Source organism: Triturus cristatus, chromosome 2_1, assembly GCF_964204655.1.
Source record: "Triturus cristatus chromosome 2_1, aTriCri1.1, whole genome shotgun sequence".
Taxonomy (NCBI): Eukaryota; Metazoa; Chordata; class Amphibia; order Caudata; family Salamandridae; genus Triturus; species Triturus cristatus.
The window spans coordinates 422,765,248-422,782,776 of NC_140581.1; the positions used below are offsets into that span (position 1 = coordinate 422,765,248).

General features: G+C 44.9%; 1 protein-coding gene across 4 annotated transcripts in view; it reads left to right on the top strand.

Annotated features, from left to right (window-relative positions):
* Positions 1–17,529, top strand: part of TRAPPC13 (trafficking protein particle complex subunit 13) — a 398,706-nt gene that overhangs the window by 196,475 nt on the left and 184,702 nt on the right. For all 4 annotated transcript variants that reach the window (XM_085631781.1, XM_085631789.1, XM_085631799.1 and 1 more), the window contains exon 4: positions 15,339–15,423. In XM_085631781.1, coding sequence (XP_085487907.1) covers positions 15,339–15,423 — 85 coding nt within the window. The remainder of the gene's footprint in view (positions 1–15,338; positions 15,424–17,529) is intronic.

Sequence of the window (17,529 nt, forward strand, 5' to 3'; positions counted from 1 at the left end):
TCTAGTGAGTTAAAAATGGACACAAGCTTGCTCAACTCTTTTATAAAAGGGTCTCCAAAATGTCCCCCGTGCAATTTGGCCTGCTTCTGAGGTTGCCAGGTCCCCCAGCTCCGGGTCTATTTTGATAGTAAAGATCTGCACTGCTCCATGGAAAGGGGCAGTTGGCATTACGCAGGAATATGATGGCCCATTGAGCTCACCCAGAGAGTATGTCTGGGGCTATGAGCCTGATGCCTTGGCATCCTCACCATGTCGAGGATTTTGGCCAGAGGGCTGAATATCTCTAAGAACATGTCCAGGGTTGCAGGAAAGGGGAAATTTGTGAACCCCAGGGGATGAGCATGACCTACAAACGCCCTCTTGAGTCTGTCAAAACTGCTAGGTCGACCTCGGGGATGTGTATGCGTTTTCTCTTTGTGTCTATGGGTCTTGAATCGGGCTGCCCTAGAGTTTGGGGAGCCAAAGGTCCAACAAAGTCTTCTCTCAGAAAGAAGGGGTTAAAGTACTTTTCTGCCATTTTCATGAGTTTATTCTCTATGGGCGCCACTGCATCTGAGGTTGCTTCATGTATGAAGGCGCCAATCTCCTCACAGAAATTGTCATCAATGGGGAATTAGCAGACACTCCTCTTTCAAGTAAGAGTTTTCAGACTCCTGCATTATTTATGTATAGGCAAGATGCTACTGGGGGTTACCTATGGATTAATGTGGGGCCTAGGGGACCAATCGGTTAGTACAAAGCCCAGGTACACCACATGTTCACTGGATCTCAAGGCGCCAGCATAATGATGAGGAGAGGAAAATTAAACTGGGTCACTGTCCCAACGCTAGCACTGTGAAGCAGTATGCCTCTATGGCGTCAGAATTAAATACAGACCCCTTACTAGGGCGTTAAGACTCCTGGCGGCAGGGGCAGTTTCTCAAACACACTCTGTTCCCGGTCGTGCTACACTATGCCCTCAGGAAATTACTGGAGTGAGCGTGCCAGCCGCAGGGAAAAGGGAGATTTGCACCCAAGTGCAATGCATAAAAGAAAACGGTGTGGCCTCCTCTGGCAGCCGGATGACCACACAGCAACACCATCCCCTGACTCCTCCTTCTGAGGCGAAGATAAACCTGAAACGTGAGTGGCCGCAAAAGAGTGTCTGAGTGTTCCCACGGCCGTGCTGAGAGAGAAAAGAGCAGTTAAGCAGCAACATAAAAAATAAAAAAAATCTATTGGCCAGGATGCCTAATGCACTTACCTTGTGGCTGCTGGAGCAGGGGCGAAAGAGGGGGCAGGAGAGTCAAAAAGAAATTGTAAGGAAAGAACCCATATGCTGTTTGGCGCGGTTGATGTTATTCCGGTTTTCCCAATGGTTCATTTGAAATTACGTTTGTCTGAAATGGCTGCTGTTACAATAAAAGTGAAGAAAGTAGACCGTAATCCTCGATTCCGGTCCTGACATAGAATTGTACTCTGTTCAGAAAGAAGTAACCGCTCTCTAAAAGAAAGTGATAAATATTATATTGGCTTTTAAAAATGACCCCACTAGTAAGTCAGAAGATATGTCAAGCGAAACAGGTTACAAATATTTCTTCTGATTAACTGCATCCATCTAGTGGCTTGTATAGAGGATAGGATAAACATTATTAGAATTCCCCGGCACTTTAATAAACTCTCTGAATATTAGCCATTGTTTATCTTCAACCTTTTGTCTGTAGGTCTGCCTTGCCTTGCTGCTTTGCATCGTATTATAGGCGTTTAGTTAACGTTCTGGTTTGTTTGAAGGGTATTTCATAGGCCCTTCCTTTGCATTTGCCTTTCTGAGAGCTTCTGGTTAGTATAACAAGATACAAGTCTGTAGCTTTTGTTGTATGGATATATTATTCTATTTGACAGGAAAAACATGCAAGGCATCATTGATTTTAATTTTCAGACTGATTGCTATCCTCCAATTAATCCAGCAGTATTTTTAGGGTATTCATCATCAAAATTCAACGCAAAGGTTTCCAGATGCCAAAAAGCAGCAGATATTCTGGCTGCTAAGCTCACGGTTCCCCTGTTCTAGTTAGTCTGGTTAAGTGCCACGTTCCTTACAGCAGAACCCCTGGTGGTTAAACCCTTTGAGCAACGACCCTGCAACACTGGGCTGTCAGTCACTATATCCAGGATCGTCTGTTCTGTTTAAGGCAGCTGTTCCATTAGCCGTTCCATCATGCTTTTTACTGTGCTCATCCACAGCTTCAACTAAGAGTCCAGTGCAGAAGGGGTACTTGGCCCTGTTGTTTAGGATCCATAGTAGGTTGGGTCCTAGGACATTAGTATTAAAAGGTCTCAACCACCAAGGCTGGGCCCAGTAGCTTCTGCGTGCCTCGTGGCCCCCGAAAGAGTTCTAAAAGGGCCCCACCCACAACTGAGCTGCTACTAAGAGTTACCAGCAAGTGCTCGGTGTATGTGCCAGGAGGGGCACACACAGCTTTTAATGGTTCACCTGCGAGGAATATTTTCTGGGAACATTGGCAAACTTGTGGAGTTAGCACGTAAGATTGGTCTTAAGGAAGATGCACAACCATGTGTGCACAAGATGAGGGGTGTACCTTTGACAATTAATGAAGAGGTAAAGGGAGAGCTAAACAAAGTTAAGAATTCTTCCATTATTGAATACATTGAGTCCTTTGACTGGATGGCTCCCTTGGTTGTAGCCAGAAAAGCCAATGGCATGGTCCGTGTGTGCATCAACATAAGATACCTCAATAAGCACATCTTTATTGATACATTTCTTTACCACGTACTAATAAGTTATTGGTACTTATCAGGATTATGAAATAGTTTTCAATAATAGATTTGACTGCGGCTTACCATTGGGTTCCTTTGCATGAGCACAGTAAACATCTTACTGCATTTAGCACTCTAATAGGGTGTTACCAGTTTAGGAGGGTTCCTTTTGATTAGCTTCCGCAGCAGTGATGTTAAGGTTGTAAAAACTTTCACTTTTTACCAAGATGACATATCGATCATGGAGGAAAGTAAGGAGGAATATGATGCTACTCAAAGAAGATCTGTCTCAGAACAAAGATGAGGTACATGTTTTTTTAGGGTTTGCAGAGTTTTTTTTCAAAATTTGTGAATAATTTGTCTGTGAAGATGTAAAACATTAGACAATTGTTGAAAAATGGACACAAGTTTGAGCAATCCCACAAGTGCCAACTTGCATTTGAAAGTATCAAGAAGGAAATATATGAGGCGCCATTTTTACAAGGGTTTGACCCAAAATTTAAAAGCATTGATACTACTGATGCTATTGGTAAGTGTTAGGGCCAGTCTTATCTCAGATCAGAGATGCTGGATGAAAGTTATTATAGCATTTGCTTCTAGTGCTTTGACACCAACTGAAGAGAAATATTTAGTTATAGAAAGAGAAACGTAGAGCTGTGTGTGGGGCTGAGACACTTTCGTCAGTGTGTGTGTGTGTGTGTGTGTGTGTGTGGGGAACAAGAGTGTTGCATATTGATCATAAGGCCTTGACAAAGGTACTTACCACACATGGACTCAAAAATACTTCTAGGATTGTAAGACAGTCTGTACAATTGTTGGATTACAATTATGATCTACATTTTTGCCAGGAGCACAGAATAAAGTTGCAGATTTTCAGAGTAGGTTGTCTCTACCTATGAAATTGGAAGTTAAGAGTGAATGGGAAGAGTATTTGGTTGCTAATTTGAAGAGATTTGAGGTGTGAAGTGGGAGGACTAGGAAAGTGAGTTTCTCAAGCACAGTGTTTAGGGAAACGTATCAAAATTTTTGAAGAAAGGATGGCCTAGGAAGTTGTTATATGAGTGCTTAATTCCATACTGGGAGGTGAGAAATTAGTTGTTGGTTGAGAATAATGTGTTATTGAGAGGCGGATGAATGATAAACTCTGTTACTTTATATAACAAAATCGTTGCTTTGTTACTTGGATATAATTAAAACATGAAGTAGAGCTGAAAAAATTTATTGTTGGCCAGGGGCGAAAAGTTGAGTGTTGTGGGTGAATGTGTTAAATTTCTGAATTCTGATAAATCACGTTACGTATAAAACCCCTTTGCATCTCATTGTTCCACTGTAAATGCCTTGGAAGGGATTGCGGTAGATATCTTTGGACCAGTCCATGGTAAGGAAGGAGTCAGTAAGTTGTCCATAGTAGTGGTTGATCACTTCTCAAAAAGGCCGGATGTTAAGAAATTTGTAATAAGGAAGGACTTCCTAAGTCTATAATTACAGACCATGGGTGTCAGTTTGTGTCAGATGTGTTTTTTCTGAGTTTATTGTGAAGAATGGCATCATGCACAGGATCACCTCTATCTATCACCCTTAAGGAAATGATGGAGTTGAAAAGGCAGTTCCATAGTAGATGTGAATGTGAAGGCTGTGTACTGTCATCTCGCTTGAGATTAGAATAAACCTTGCTGGAAGAATTACAGCCTCTATGTTTGTATCTGGAACATAACATTCAGTACATCACAGAATGCAACACCAAACCTTCCACAAAACACCTGATATTATTAGGCCAGAAGATGTGTTCAGAGCCAAGGGAGAAGCAGACCCCCCAGACACACAGTAGGGCAAGAGCCCAGAGATGATGTCCTCTTAAACCTCTGGCACTGAGCCCTGAAGTACTCTGGCCTGATACCAGGCTACACCTTGGGCTAAAATCCTGCAGCAGATGCAGCAAGCCAGCCAACACGACCTCCAAAGTGTCCCTAGACCAAGACAGAGCACTGCTCCTGAAAGAGCTGGGCATCAAGTCAGAGTCCAGTCTAGACAGGCACTGACGATCAGGTTTAGCTCCACCAGTGGACACGTCTTGACCCAGAGAGCCTTCTTCAATGTTGTGCAAGCCTCCACCAAAAGGTGCTGAGCCATACTTTTCCTTGACACCAAGATGTTGAACACTCCTCTTCAGAGTTGAAGTTGAGACCAACATTCCCACCTAGACCAGTGCTGCTGGAACCCTTGGTTCCCAGATCCAACACCGCAGAGGAATCAATCCAACTGACAGAGGTCCTCAACAGGAAACAAAAGAATGTATTCATCCACTCTTCTTTGGGGGAGATTCCAGCCAAGCCCACTACTCCTGAGCTCAGACACATACCCTTCCGAATTTTCCAAGAAACACAGGTTAGCCTTTGAGCCTCCTTCACCTCTGGGGACCAAAAGTATTTGTGCCCACCAATGCCTCCCCGCTGCTCACCCCCCACACTGTGTCACAGCCTGACTCTCAGTTAACCACTCCTTAGTCTCCTTGCACAGATTCAGACACCTGTAGACCATAACTTCCTCAGGGCATAATGTGGGAGCCTTTAGCACCCAGGGAAGGGGAGGATCCATGGGAAGGCTACAGTCTAGATCCTGCCAACGAAACGGATCTTGTCTCTAACCCGGCTGTGCCCTCCCCACCCGATGTCACCACCTGTTATCATGTGGTAATCCAGTGGGCCCCTCACTATCACATTGTGAATATGCATGTTTGTGTCCAGAACAAGGAAGGTTTCCTTGTTGAGACTCTTAAAAGTCAGAGATTGGTAGAGTACATCCCCATTCTCAAAGGCATTTTGAAATCGACAATAATAATTTCCAGGGGAGAGTGAAAACCCAGAGGTCAAGTACCATTCGACTCACTGTCTGTACACATGGCTCTCATATCTGCCTCTGTGCAGGTAATGTCCCATGCTCAACAAGAAAAGTAAGCAGATAGACGCGATGGTGAGCGTATGGCAGTGGGGGTTGCTACTCATTGGTGCATTGCAAATTCAGTATGTCTGCTGTATCGTTTTAACAGACACCACTGGGAGGAAATAGAAGACCTCATCAAACGCCTTCCTATGCAACACAGGAAAAGAGGAAAGGAGCTGTTGGCGGAAGTTAAGGGAATATCTACTACAAACATTAAATGTGGCCTAGATGCCAAATACACGGTCTCCATAGGCTCTAAAACCAGCATCCTCCTACACCGCCACGCTTTGCTTCGCCAATGGACAATTTCCCCCTTCTCCCCCGGCCTCCTGATTGTACACCACCTGTTTGGGGAAGACTGAGGGTTTTTGTACCCCTGTAGGAAAGAATTATCTCAGACAGATGGGAGCTCTGTGTAGTATGGTAGGGGCATTACCTAGAGTTCTACAACAAACATTCTGCCTCAATGGCAAGTCCTCAGCTCAGACTATCTTCGGCTGCTCAATGCAGAGGTACAGGTGCTTCTAGGGAAAGAAGCCATTGTATTGGTGCCCTCATACCTGTATGGAAAGAGTGTACTCCCCCTTCTTGATACCCAATAAGGATGGGTCCATCCTACCTATCCTAGACCTTCAGCTGCTGAACCAATGCATTCTGTCAGAGCATTTTGACTTGACCTCTCTCAGGAGGGCATCCTGCTGCTCTGACAAGGGGGCTTCATAGCAGTGCATGACTTAAGTCACTAACTTCGATGTTCCGATTCATCATGCCCAAAATTGTAACTCTGCCTTGTGGCAAGTGGACTGTACTACTAGTTCGAAATTTTACTCTTCAGCGTCAGTTTGAAAAGTGGTATCCGTGCATCTGCGCAGAAATGCTATTCCCATCTTTATAAAGCTAGACTGGCTGATCAATGTGAGAAGTTGGCCTGGTATATGTTATGTTATGTTATGTTATGTTATGTTAAATTTAGCTTATAAAGCGCACGTACGCCCGTAGGCTTCATGGCGCTGTAGGAGGGTTTCAGAGCATAACACAACAACAGGAGGACAACTTAGAACGTCTAAGGATAAGCTTCTCTAAAAAGCCAGGTCTTAAAGGCTAGTCTAAAGGCTAGAATATCCTCGTGTGACCTTAGAGAAGCTGGTAAGGAGTTCCAGAGGGAGGCAGCAAGAAAATGAAAAGAGCTGCCGCCCTGACGTTGTTTCCTAACAACCGGCACCATGAGCAAGTTTTTGTGACCAGAGCAGAGGTTGCGGGAGGGGGTGTATCTGGCAAGCAGATTGATGATAAATTTGGGGCCTTTACTTTGTAATGCCCTAAAGATAATGCAGCCGGTTTTAAAAGCCGCCCTCTGGGCTACCGGCAGCCAGTGCAGGTCTGCCAGGCCTGGCCCGATGGACTGCCATTTAGGAAGCCCACAGATCAGCCTGGCCGCCTGATTTTGAACCAGCTGCAGCCTCTTGAGCTGCCCGGCTGGAAGGCCCAAATATAAACTATTTGAGTAGTCCAGCCTAGACAGCACAAGGGCGATGGTCACCTGTATCAGGGCAGAATGGGTTAGGAAATGGGCAATCTTTCTAATCTTGCGCAGCTGAAAGAAGCAAGCGGAAACAACTGACCCTACCTGACTTTTCAGGGAGAGGTCTTCACTAAAGGTGACTCCAAGGCTCTTAACTGTGCGGGAATTGGAGGGGGGGGGTTTCCCATCTCCAGAGGCCAAAATTGAGGTCCCCAGCTGAGTTCGCTCTTCCCAGGCAAGATCAATTCAGTCTTGCCTGGGTTAAGTTTTAGGTGGTTAAGGCCCATCCAACTCTGGATATGAGCCATGACCTCCCTAAACTCAGTGACAGCATCCGGCGACCCCAGGGGGAAAACCAATTGCAGATCATCTGCGTAATTAAAGATCCACACTTTGAATTTCCTCAAGGAGTACAAAAGGGGACGCAAGTATAAATTAAATAAAAGGGGGGACAGGGATGAGCCTTGGGGGACCCCGCAATCGTTCTTAATTCTAGGGGCTGTGAAAGTGCCCAGTCTCACTGCTTGAGTCCGGTCGGACAAGAATGATTCCACCCAGCTCAGGGCAGCACCTCTGAGGCCTGCCTGCTCGACACGGCCGACCAAAATAGTATGGTCGACCGTGTCGAATGCAGCAGACAGGTCAAGAAGCACCAGTGCCTGGTGGACATCCCTGTCTGCGTTACACCGAAGTGTATTCTGGACTGCCAGGGTTACCGTCTCGGTCGAATGGCCTGGACGGAACCCAGCTTGATTTGGCTCCAGAAATCCAGTGGTTTCCACAAAGTTGGAAAAGCAATTGGAGACGTGAGCCTCCAATATCTTGGATAGGAACGGCAGCAGGGATATAGGACGATAATTTGATGAGTCCTGAGGGTCCAGGCCTGGTTTTTTAATTAGAGGGATTAGCAGAGCGTGTTTAAAGCCAATAGGTACCCTGCCCTGGGTCAGTGATTTATTTAGTAGGGGTAGAATCCCCTGAGGGATAGTCTGACCGATTTCCGAGAAGATGTGGGGGGGGCAGATGTCGTTAGGGGATCCGGACTTTACCCTCGTCAAAAGTGAAGAAAAAGTTTTACCATCAATGACCGGGAAGGTATCTAATACAGAGGGATTGTAAAAGACGTCATCCAAAGGAAGTGACGTTGGGGAACTAGCAATGCTCGATTTGATAGTGACAATTTTTTCTCTGAAAAAATTATTCAGGGAATCACATAGCTTCTGCGTAGGAGCTATTGAAGGGGCTGTCCTGTCGTTGTCACAGAGTTCATTAACTATATTAAAAATATCTTTGGACTTGTTGGATGACGATAAAATTTTTGAGGAGAAGAAATTAAGTTTGTGTTGTTTTAAAATTTTTTGATAATTTTTCCTAGTGACGCAGAAGGTTTCCCTATCCTGTGAAGAGTAGGTGGCTCTCCACTGTCTTTCTTTCTGTCGTACCCCTAATTTAAGTGCTCTAAGTTCTTGAGTGAACCATTTGTGGGCATCATTACCTCTAATGTTAGGTAGGTATACAGAGGGGGCGAACAGATCTGCTGCATGGAGAAGCCAGGAGGACAGTGCCCTCTCGTCAACCTCCAGATCTTCGTCTAATGGGGGAAGGGTGTTGTTCAACGTGTCCATGAACCCAGAGCGGTCCATGGATTTCCATTTGCGGAACTCTTTACCCATGGGAGGTTTGGCCTTGTGCTGCCCTTGAATTTCTAGCGGGAACTGGATAAGATAATGGTCTGACCAGATGCAAGGGCTTATAATAGGAGAGAATGATGGTACGTTGTATGTCCAGATTTGGTCCAAGCTGTGACCCTTCTGGTGAGTGGGAGAGTGAATGTGTTGGACCAGGTTTAGATCTGTAAGCAGATCCCTCAGTTCTCCAGCTTGGGTGTCTGTGTCTGTTCTATCGAACCAATAATTTAAATCCCCCACTAGGACAGTTTTAGAGTGCTTTATCACATGGGAGGCCAGTTGTTCTGCCAAAAGTACTGGATAATTGGCCATGTATTGGGGAGGACGGTATAACAGAATTACAGTAAGAGCCCCGCTCTCTGAGTCTAGTGTGATTACCAAATTCTCTGTGTTGGGGAGAGTGAGAGAAGGTAATTCCCGGAAATGAAAGGATTTCGAAATAATTGCTGCTACCCCACCTCCAGCCTTCCCTTGTGCACGGTTGGCAGTCAGAATATAGTAGTCTGAGGGAAGTGATGCCAGAATGTCCGGCAAGGAATGAGGGTTGGTCCATGTTTCGGTCAACAACAGAAGATCTGGTTTTTCTTCCGTCAGGAAAAGGAAGATGTTGACCTGGTTCTTTATTAGGGACCTTGTGTTGAGGTAGTAGCATCTCATGTTATGTAGTAGTAGAGGAGCCGATCTAGGTTCATTCGGCAATGGTGGAATAGACTGAATATCGTCAGCCAGCAGGGGAAGGCGGGAGAGCCCCAATGTTTGTATACGTGTGCAAGTGTGCGAGGGGAGTGAAGGGAGGGCTATTCCTGAGGGGGAGCTAGGTTGTAGTAATAATAGATCATGAGAGGAATACCTCACAAAATGGCCAGGGGGGGTGGGCCCGGGTCCCGGTCGGCCGCGGACGGGCGCAGACGGGCTTAACTCAGGCGCAACTCCGGCGCGCCTTCGTCGCGCCCGCTGCGCTCGTCCGCTGCGCTGACACATATGGACCGTTTAAGTAGGGGCGGGACTCGGGGGTGTGGCGGTGATGTCACTGGCCTCGCCTCCCACCTCACCCGAGCAACCCGGCCCAAGATGGCGGCCCCTGCCGCTGCGAGCCCGCTGAAGCGGTCAACGCTCAGCCGAGCACCGGTGCACTCAGGAGGAGTGATCAGGTAGGTGTCCTGGAGTCCGGGGGAGAGACTGGGATCACAGGATAGTTTCCAGAGTTAAAAGCGCTCCTCTGCGCTTAATGCGGCGATGTGTAAAAAAAATTAAAATACTGATCCAGCAATGTCTTTTCCGCGTTGTGGATACTGCTGCTGACCTCCTTAGCCACAGGCGGAGACCCCCTGCCACAGGGTCGTCAGCCTGCAAATGCCAAGGGTAGGTTCCAGTCCGCCCTCCTAAGTAGGGGCGGGACTCGGGGGTGTGGCGGTGATGTCACTGGCCTCGCCTCCCACCTCGCTGTCCACTAATTAAACTGGGGTGGCGTAGTGGGCAAAAGAACGATGAATTTAACCCAGATCTTTTGACTGGGGGAGAATGTTTGCATTGTCAGCATTCCGTCGATCATTTGTTTGCTGTAACACTTTTTGCCCTAAGTGGGGATGGGTTTGTCCAGATGTGGGTCCCTTGCTCACTGTGCCACTGGATTCAAGCTAGCCTGGCTGAAGAAGGGTGACATACCCTGAAACCGTTCCCAGGATGCTTGTTTCCGGTCCAGAGAGGACCTGGCCTGGCAGTTTGGTCTGGACTGTTCCCATGGGGCACAGGGTCAAGACTGATTTGCATATGGCTGGGTCCAAACTGGGGTGGCGTAGTGGGCAAAAGAAAGCTGGATTTAGCCAGATCTTTGACTGGGGGAGAATGTTTGCATTGTCAGCATTCCGTCCATCATTTGTTTGCTGTAGCTCTAATTAAAGTGGGCACCTTGTACCAGTCCAAAAAACCCTTATTGATGATTAGGTTAAAGACAACCTTTATTGAAAGCTATCCTAGTGGTAGCTATGAAGAGCCGCCTTCAGGCTAAGTCTTGAAGGAATGTAAAGCAGCTTGGTTTACCAGATTATAACTTCTTGAATGACCAAATGAAAGGAGAACCACACAAGGTATATATATATAATGTATGTATTTATTACTAAACTCTCGCTACTAACCTCTTTATGAGGTTAGAGAACAAGATAGACAATATTAAAGCACTCGAACGACAGTAAATAGCACAATATACAATGGGCCCCAGGGGGAGACCAAACCATATATTAAGGAAGTGGTATAAGAACCACGACTTGACTAGACACAGTGCCTAAAGCACGTAGAATCGCTGGGACCCCAAGGAACCACCCATTGTAGTGACACAGGGGACCCACGGGGACGCGTGTAGTGTGAGAACTCAGCCGCAAGCTCCTTACAATCCTATGGGAAAGTTGCAGTTTGAATTGTAAAGATTAAGGATACTTAGGAGAGGATTTGGAGCAAACCCTTTCAAACTTAGAAGGTTCTAAGGCCAGCACCCATGTGAGCACTGGAGTACTCGTGTTACCTAACCCGGGGAAGCCGGGTGCATAGGTGTCAAATGGTATCGGGGAATCTTCGTCGTTTTCTATGGAGAGATGCTGCAAAGTGCTGCTGCTGTGAAGAGGAAAAGTGTCCGGAGTGATCCAAGCCTGGATCGGTGCGGAGAAGAACCTGGAAGCAGAGGGGACAGAGTCTGGGTCACTTCAGGGTGACCCAACAGATGCGTCTTTGCATTGGAGTAACTCATTTACTCCAAGGGAGATTCTTCGGTCATCCAACGTCGTGTAGATAGTTGAAGTTCTGGGATTCTGTAGCAGAGTTTCGTCCAGGTAAATCTAAAATTCTGAATTCAGGGGTTCCTACTTTATACCCAAGGAAGGGGTGGGACAAACACTGGGGACCCACCTATGGGAGGGTCAGGACAGAGGGGTGGCTACACCCATGTCCTTTGTCCAGTTTCGAGCCAGAGCAGGGGCTGATAGCCCCTGCAACCGGTTTGAGCTGGACTATGCACAGGGACACCAAATGTGCCCCCAGTGCAGACATCAAAGCACTCTGAGTGCACCCACCCAGCCCCAATACACTAAAGCCTGTCTGGGAGGTGGTCACACCTCCCTGTGACAGGAAACCTATTGTCCAGCCGTCCCCTGCTGGAGTTTCGTCCAGCCAGCAAGCGGGAGGGCAGACTCGTGTCTGGCTGGCCGCATCCATTTTGTGATGCCAGGGTCTGTAAAGCTGGTACCGGGTGTACCGGTGCTGTCATATTTCTCCCTCTAGTAGGGTGGAATCATACCTCCCACACCAGTTACTGGTGTGGGAGGTATGATTCCAAGGTGTTTGACACCAAACACGACATGTTTCCATGCGGCCGTTTTAAAGTTAGCATTTACCACGAGGTTATAATGCACTTAAGTATATATGGTTGGCTGCATCACAAACAACCCCGGAATATAGGTTCCGAAAGCTGCAGAGGGGCTCTGCTCATGCATGGGCACCCTCTCACATAAAATCCAGCACCCTGCCTTAAGGATTGATAAGGCCTGCCATAGGGGGACTGATAAGTTTATATGTGCAGTGATGAGGATAGATATAGTGAACCTATATCTAAGTAAGGGGTGCATGCAGACCTGTTGTGTCATTTTGAATGGTCTCCCAGGGGTGGCATAATACATGCTGCAGCCCCTGGGAGGCCTCTGGGGTACCTATACCCTGGGTATATAGTATACCATATACTAGGGACTTATAAGGGTACCCCAGAATCCAATCAATACATGAACAACCAATTTAGGGAGATTAGCAGGATCCCAGTCAAACTAAGTCGAAAACCAGCAAAACACCAGGCAAAAGGTGGGGGTAACCATGCAGTCAGATTCCACCTTTCTACAATCAAGAGTAGCAGTACTCCACCTAGTACACATTTGAATAGTAGTGTCCTTACTCCATCAGTAAGGATTCACAATTAGTGCGAAAATGTCCCACCTTTGACCCCAATAGATCCAGCCGTTCCTATGGTCCACTCTAAATGCTGTCATTGGAAAGCATAGAGAGGGTGATGGCGTTCTAAATTTTGCTGCCTCTTTTTCAGATAGCCTCTCATCTTACTGAAAAGATGGTAATGAAGTTGTTGGGGATGATGGCTTCTTGCTTTGCCATAGTGCTGTCCACCAGTTTGCACAGGCGCCCACTTCTGGAGTGCCTTGCGAGGCAATGGTCAGAAGCGGAAGATCAATGGAAGTTTTAGTGAAGGCCAAAACTCTGCACACTCTCTTGTGTTGAAACAGCAACAACTTGTTGCTGACAGGCTTTTTATTTCAAACACCTTCCGCAAGTGACCAGTACCACAGATTCCTTACTCATGTGGTTGGGAGCTCACCTCCACCACATGACTATTCAGGGCACCTGAACCCCACTATATCGGGATTGTCACATCGACTACCTAAAGCTCTTGGCCATCCGTCTAACCCTAATGGGTTCCCACAAACTCATGCAGGGCAAAACAGTTTTATAAAGATGGACAGAATGCTGTCCATGTACTACATCCAGAAACTCGTGACATCCACTCCCCCAACTGTCTGTGCTCACCGCGGTATTTATCATTGAGCTTTTTGCTACAACATTCATCAGTTAGCAGAGTATCTGCTGAAGGCAGATAACGGTTTTGTGTTCACACTAAGCAGAACACATTAAGAAGTCAATGACTGACAACTGAATCCTCCAGAGGGCCCACAACCATTGACCTATTCGCCAACCCTGAAAACTCAAAATACCAAACCATTGACTCCAGGTTCCTATGCCCACAATTAATGGGTAATACATTATGTATGGACTGGTCCAGAATATTAACTTAAGCTTTCCCTCCTCTCCCATTCATTACAAACGTGGCGAGGAACATGAGACCGGTATCCACGACTATAATCCTAGAGGCACCAACATGGACCAATGAGTTCCATGCCTCTGGAGATGTGGGTCAGCCCACATGAGAAACTGTTGCTGAAGCTGGACCTTCTCACTGGGCATCCGGTTCTTCTCAGAAACCCAGACTCCAAACAACTCAACCTAGCAATTTGGTACCAGAGGTGCTATCATTCTGTTACTTCAAGGTCCCAGAGGAATGCATGCACATTCTGTGCGCGAAGCGCAAGCCCACTAAACATTGTCTGCTATGCAGCAAAGAGGAAAGGGTTACTCCTCCCCAAAGTCTCTGTGCAAGACATTATCTTCTACCTGTTACATCTCTAAAGGCTGGAATAGCATCCACCTCCATGCTTCTACATCTGGCTGCAGTTTTAACATACAAAACAGGGAACGTACATTCCTTTTCAAAATCCCTGTTGTTCAAGCCTTCATGGAGGGCCTCAAAATGGTTATACCACCCAGAACTAGTAGTTAAAATCCTGCATCATGTAAAATCATAGACCGGTCTACATTCTTCCATATGACATTAAATGTATACAATTCTGCTATGCCAAGGACAAGTGCACACAATCTGTTCCTACAAAGGAATGTTTGACCACCAAGAAGGAAGCCACTGTGGCATTCCTAGGTAACATCCCTTTGGCAGTGATCTGTAAAGCTGTCACTTGGTCAGCTCCTGATGTCCACAAGACACTACTGTGTCCACATTCAAGCCCGTCAACAGTCTTTAGTTGGCCAAACTGTGTTTAAAACAGTATTGCAAACATCTGTGTTTGTTCGCTAGCCAACGCTTTGGGAATAAATTGCTTTACTGAGAATGCAGAGCATCTGTATCTACAGCCACACATCCTACGCATATCTGTTCATACGTGTAGTGCTGTAGATTCACATGCACTCATCCTCTTCCCCAGAAGCAAACAATGATCTCTTCATTTTTTAACTTGCATTTCACGGTGCACAGTTCACTTGTCTTCCACTGTAAACTCCATTTACACTACTCACCTGTTGAATGGAAAACAGTCTGAAGTGGAGGCTTTGTCCTGGTGCATTGTTGATTAAGGAGGAGTCATAACAAATATAGTGACTCAAAACCTCTTCAAAGACAAACCAGTTACGAAATTCTGGGCCCTACACTCAATGAGAGGAGTATGCAGAAAACGTGATTCTACAGCACTGCAGGCTGCAAACAGATGGCTACGGTCAGTAAATTTTCATTTTATCTCTGTTTTTAAGTAAGACCATATCCTATTATTTTATTGCTTTAGAGACTAAATAAAACATTGTCTCTGAACTGCCACCTTCTTTTAATGGGTGATTGGGGTAGCTGGCATTACATTAACAACACTGTGAGAGTTGGGCACCAATTTCTCAAATCCTGCCTAACATGTATTTCTAAAATGTTGAAATTGAGAACTGTTGTCAGTTTATTTATTATCTCATACGTGGATTAATTGTGGCCATTTCAATTGTAAAAATAATTTGTTAGCAACATAATGAGTCCTGTGTTCTTTCTTTGGGAACAGAAATATATTTCTTGGCGAAACATTTTCCAGTTACATCAGTGTACATAATGACAGTACTCAAGTTGTGAAGGATATACTAGTTAAGGTAAGTGATGAATTTTTACACTGTGTAAACATTGGAGGTTTTTCAGCTATTGTTGAATGTTCTACAGGTATCTCGTGTAAATATATATAATCTGAAATTACGTCATACGTGACTCCATAAGACTACTTCCGGGTACTGGACAACATGGGTAGTGTGCCTGATGGCAGGGAGAATGTCATACCACCAAGTTAGAAGGTGAGTCCTATAGGAAAGGTTGAGGTTTAAGCATACAAATATTGTATCAAACAGTGCTCTCCACAGGCATAGTTGAATATAAGGAGTTCTTATAGTTCAGTAAGATATTTTTAAGCCTTAAACATTGTGTGTTAAAATGGATTCGAGTCGGTATTTCCAGTTACCTTTCAATCAAGAGCAAACTAAGTGCCAGATGTGCTAAGCCATTTTGCAGTCACAAAGCCTGTAATTCACAAAATCACAGGGTTTGCATTGAAAACATCTATTTTTTTAACGTCGTAAACCTATTTTGTGATTTAGTGACAGGTTAACTATTCGCAAAATGGCTTAGTAAAGGCATAACAAATCTCTATTTCGGAGGGGGGCGTATTTATGGGTCCCCTCTAAATAGAGATTTGTGATAGCATGTATCAGTGGTTTGCGACCGCACTCTATTGGTTGCAAACCAGTGATAGTTTACCAACTTCTCAAAGGAGGTGGTAACCCATTCACTTAATGTAATTATGAATGTGTAAAAATGTTTATTAGGGACAACTTTTTTTTTTTTTTTTTTAGAGTACTGTATATGTAATCATAGGCATTTTGGTCTGCTGACCCCATTAGGCTACCATCCCTGTGATGGCATCCAATTAGAGTACGTCACAATTTTCACTCTACCTCATGAATAGTAATAAGGTAGGTTGAATTGCATCCCTCTCTGAATGGCGATTTTGAAAAACTGACGTAGGTTGGTTCGCAAAAAGATAACGCACAATTTGCGGCCACTGTTAGTCAGTATTTTGTACTTCTGGCACTGCATGTTTTTTTATTTTTAACCCGTGTACCTGTTAGTTTTTTGGCCGATAACAGCTCTTTGTTCCCTGTTTTTACATTTCCCAGTCCATAATTAATGTACCAAACCAACATGGTTGGTGTCCCTTGTTGCACTCACTACTATATAAACTATGGATAAATGTCTTAATTCGGAATGAAACAATTAACCACTACAACTATGGCAATATTTTCTTTGTAATCCAGAGGAAAAAGAAGTAATAGTCCAACTTTAGTTCATAAACAGTTAAATTTACTCAGAGTCACAGACCAAGGGTAAACGTCAAGTGTACACTTAAGAATTTAAAACACAATAACTGAAAGTAAGTTTCCTTTTGAAAACATCATATGCTACGAGACATCCTTCTCGTATTTACATTACCCAGTGTCCTAACTGTTTTAAACACACTTTATTTTATCCATCTAAAGCTTTTATCAGAATATCTAGATCCAGTTGGCACAGGATCTGTCATTTGCATGCGGAGACTGTTCTTTGTTCACCTGTAAATTGGTTGGTAAGAATTGAGGGTACGTACATCAGCTATGAAGAGATAAAATGCTTCAGTGGAAAGAACTCCCCTTCAAATTCTTTTTGCAATGTGGTTCACCTAGGCGAGTCATTCTTGTTTGATGTCTCACTCTAGTTTTTCATTGACTTTTACTTACCTTTTGGTTTGGTTTCTGCACATGAATTATTGTTGTAGCTTTTCTTCTCAAAGTAATCTGTACACATACAGTGAGTTCATGGCAAAGATGGTTGCCGGGCAGGGGACAGTAGGAAACCTTTGCTAGTCTGTTTTTGTTAGCTATCCTGTGCTATTACGTGCTCATATTAACTCTACCAGGTTTGTCTGAAATTACAGTTAATTTGAGCTAATGGATCTTTATAGGGAGAGCTCTAATAGCACATATTTGCAAACACATTTGAAATGGTTGCATCCTCATAATACACAAATGAAATAAATTACACATTAAGACCTCAATTTTAAAGGTGTGTTCCACGGAGAGCTCATGTGATTCTCTGCCTCATTGGGATTAAACAATGAGGATTAGTTTGTTCTAATTGCATAAAGAATCTAGATCATAAATTTCGGTACTATC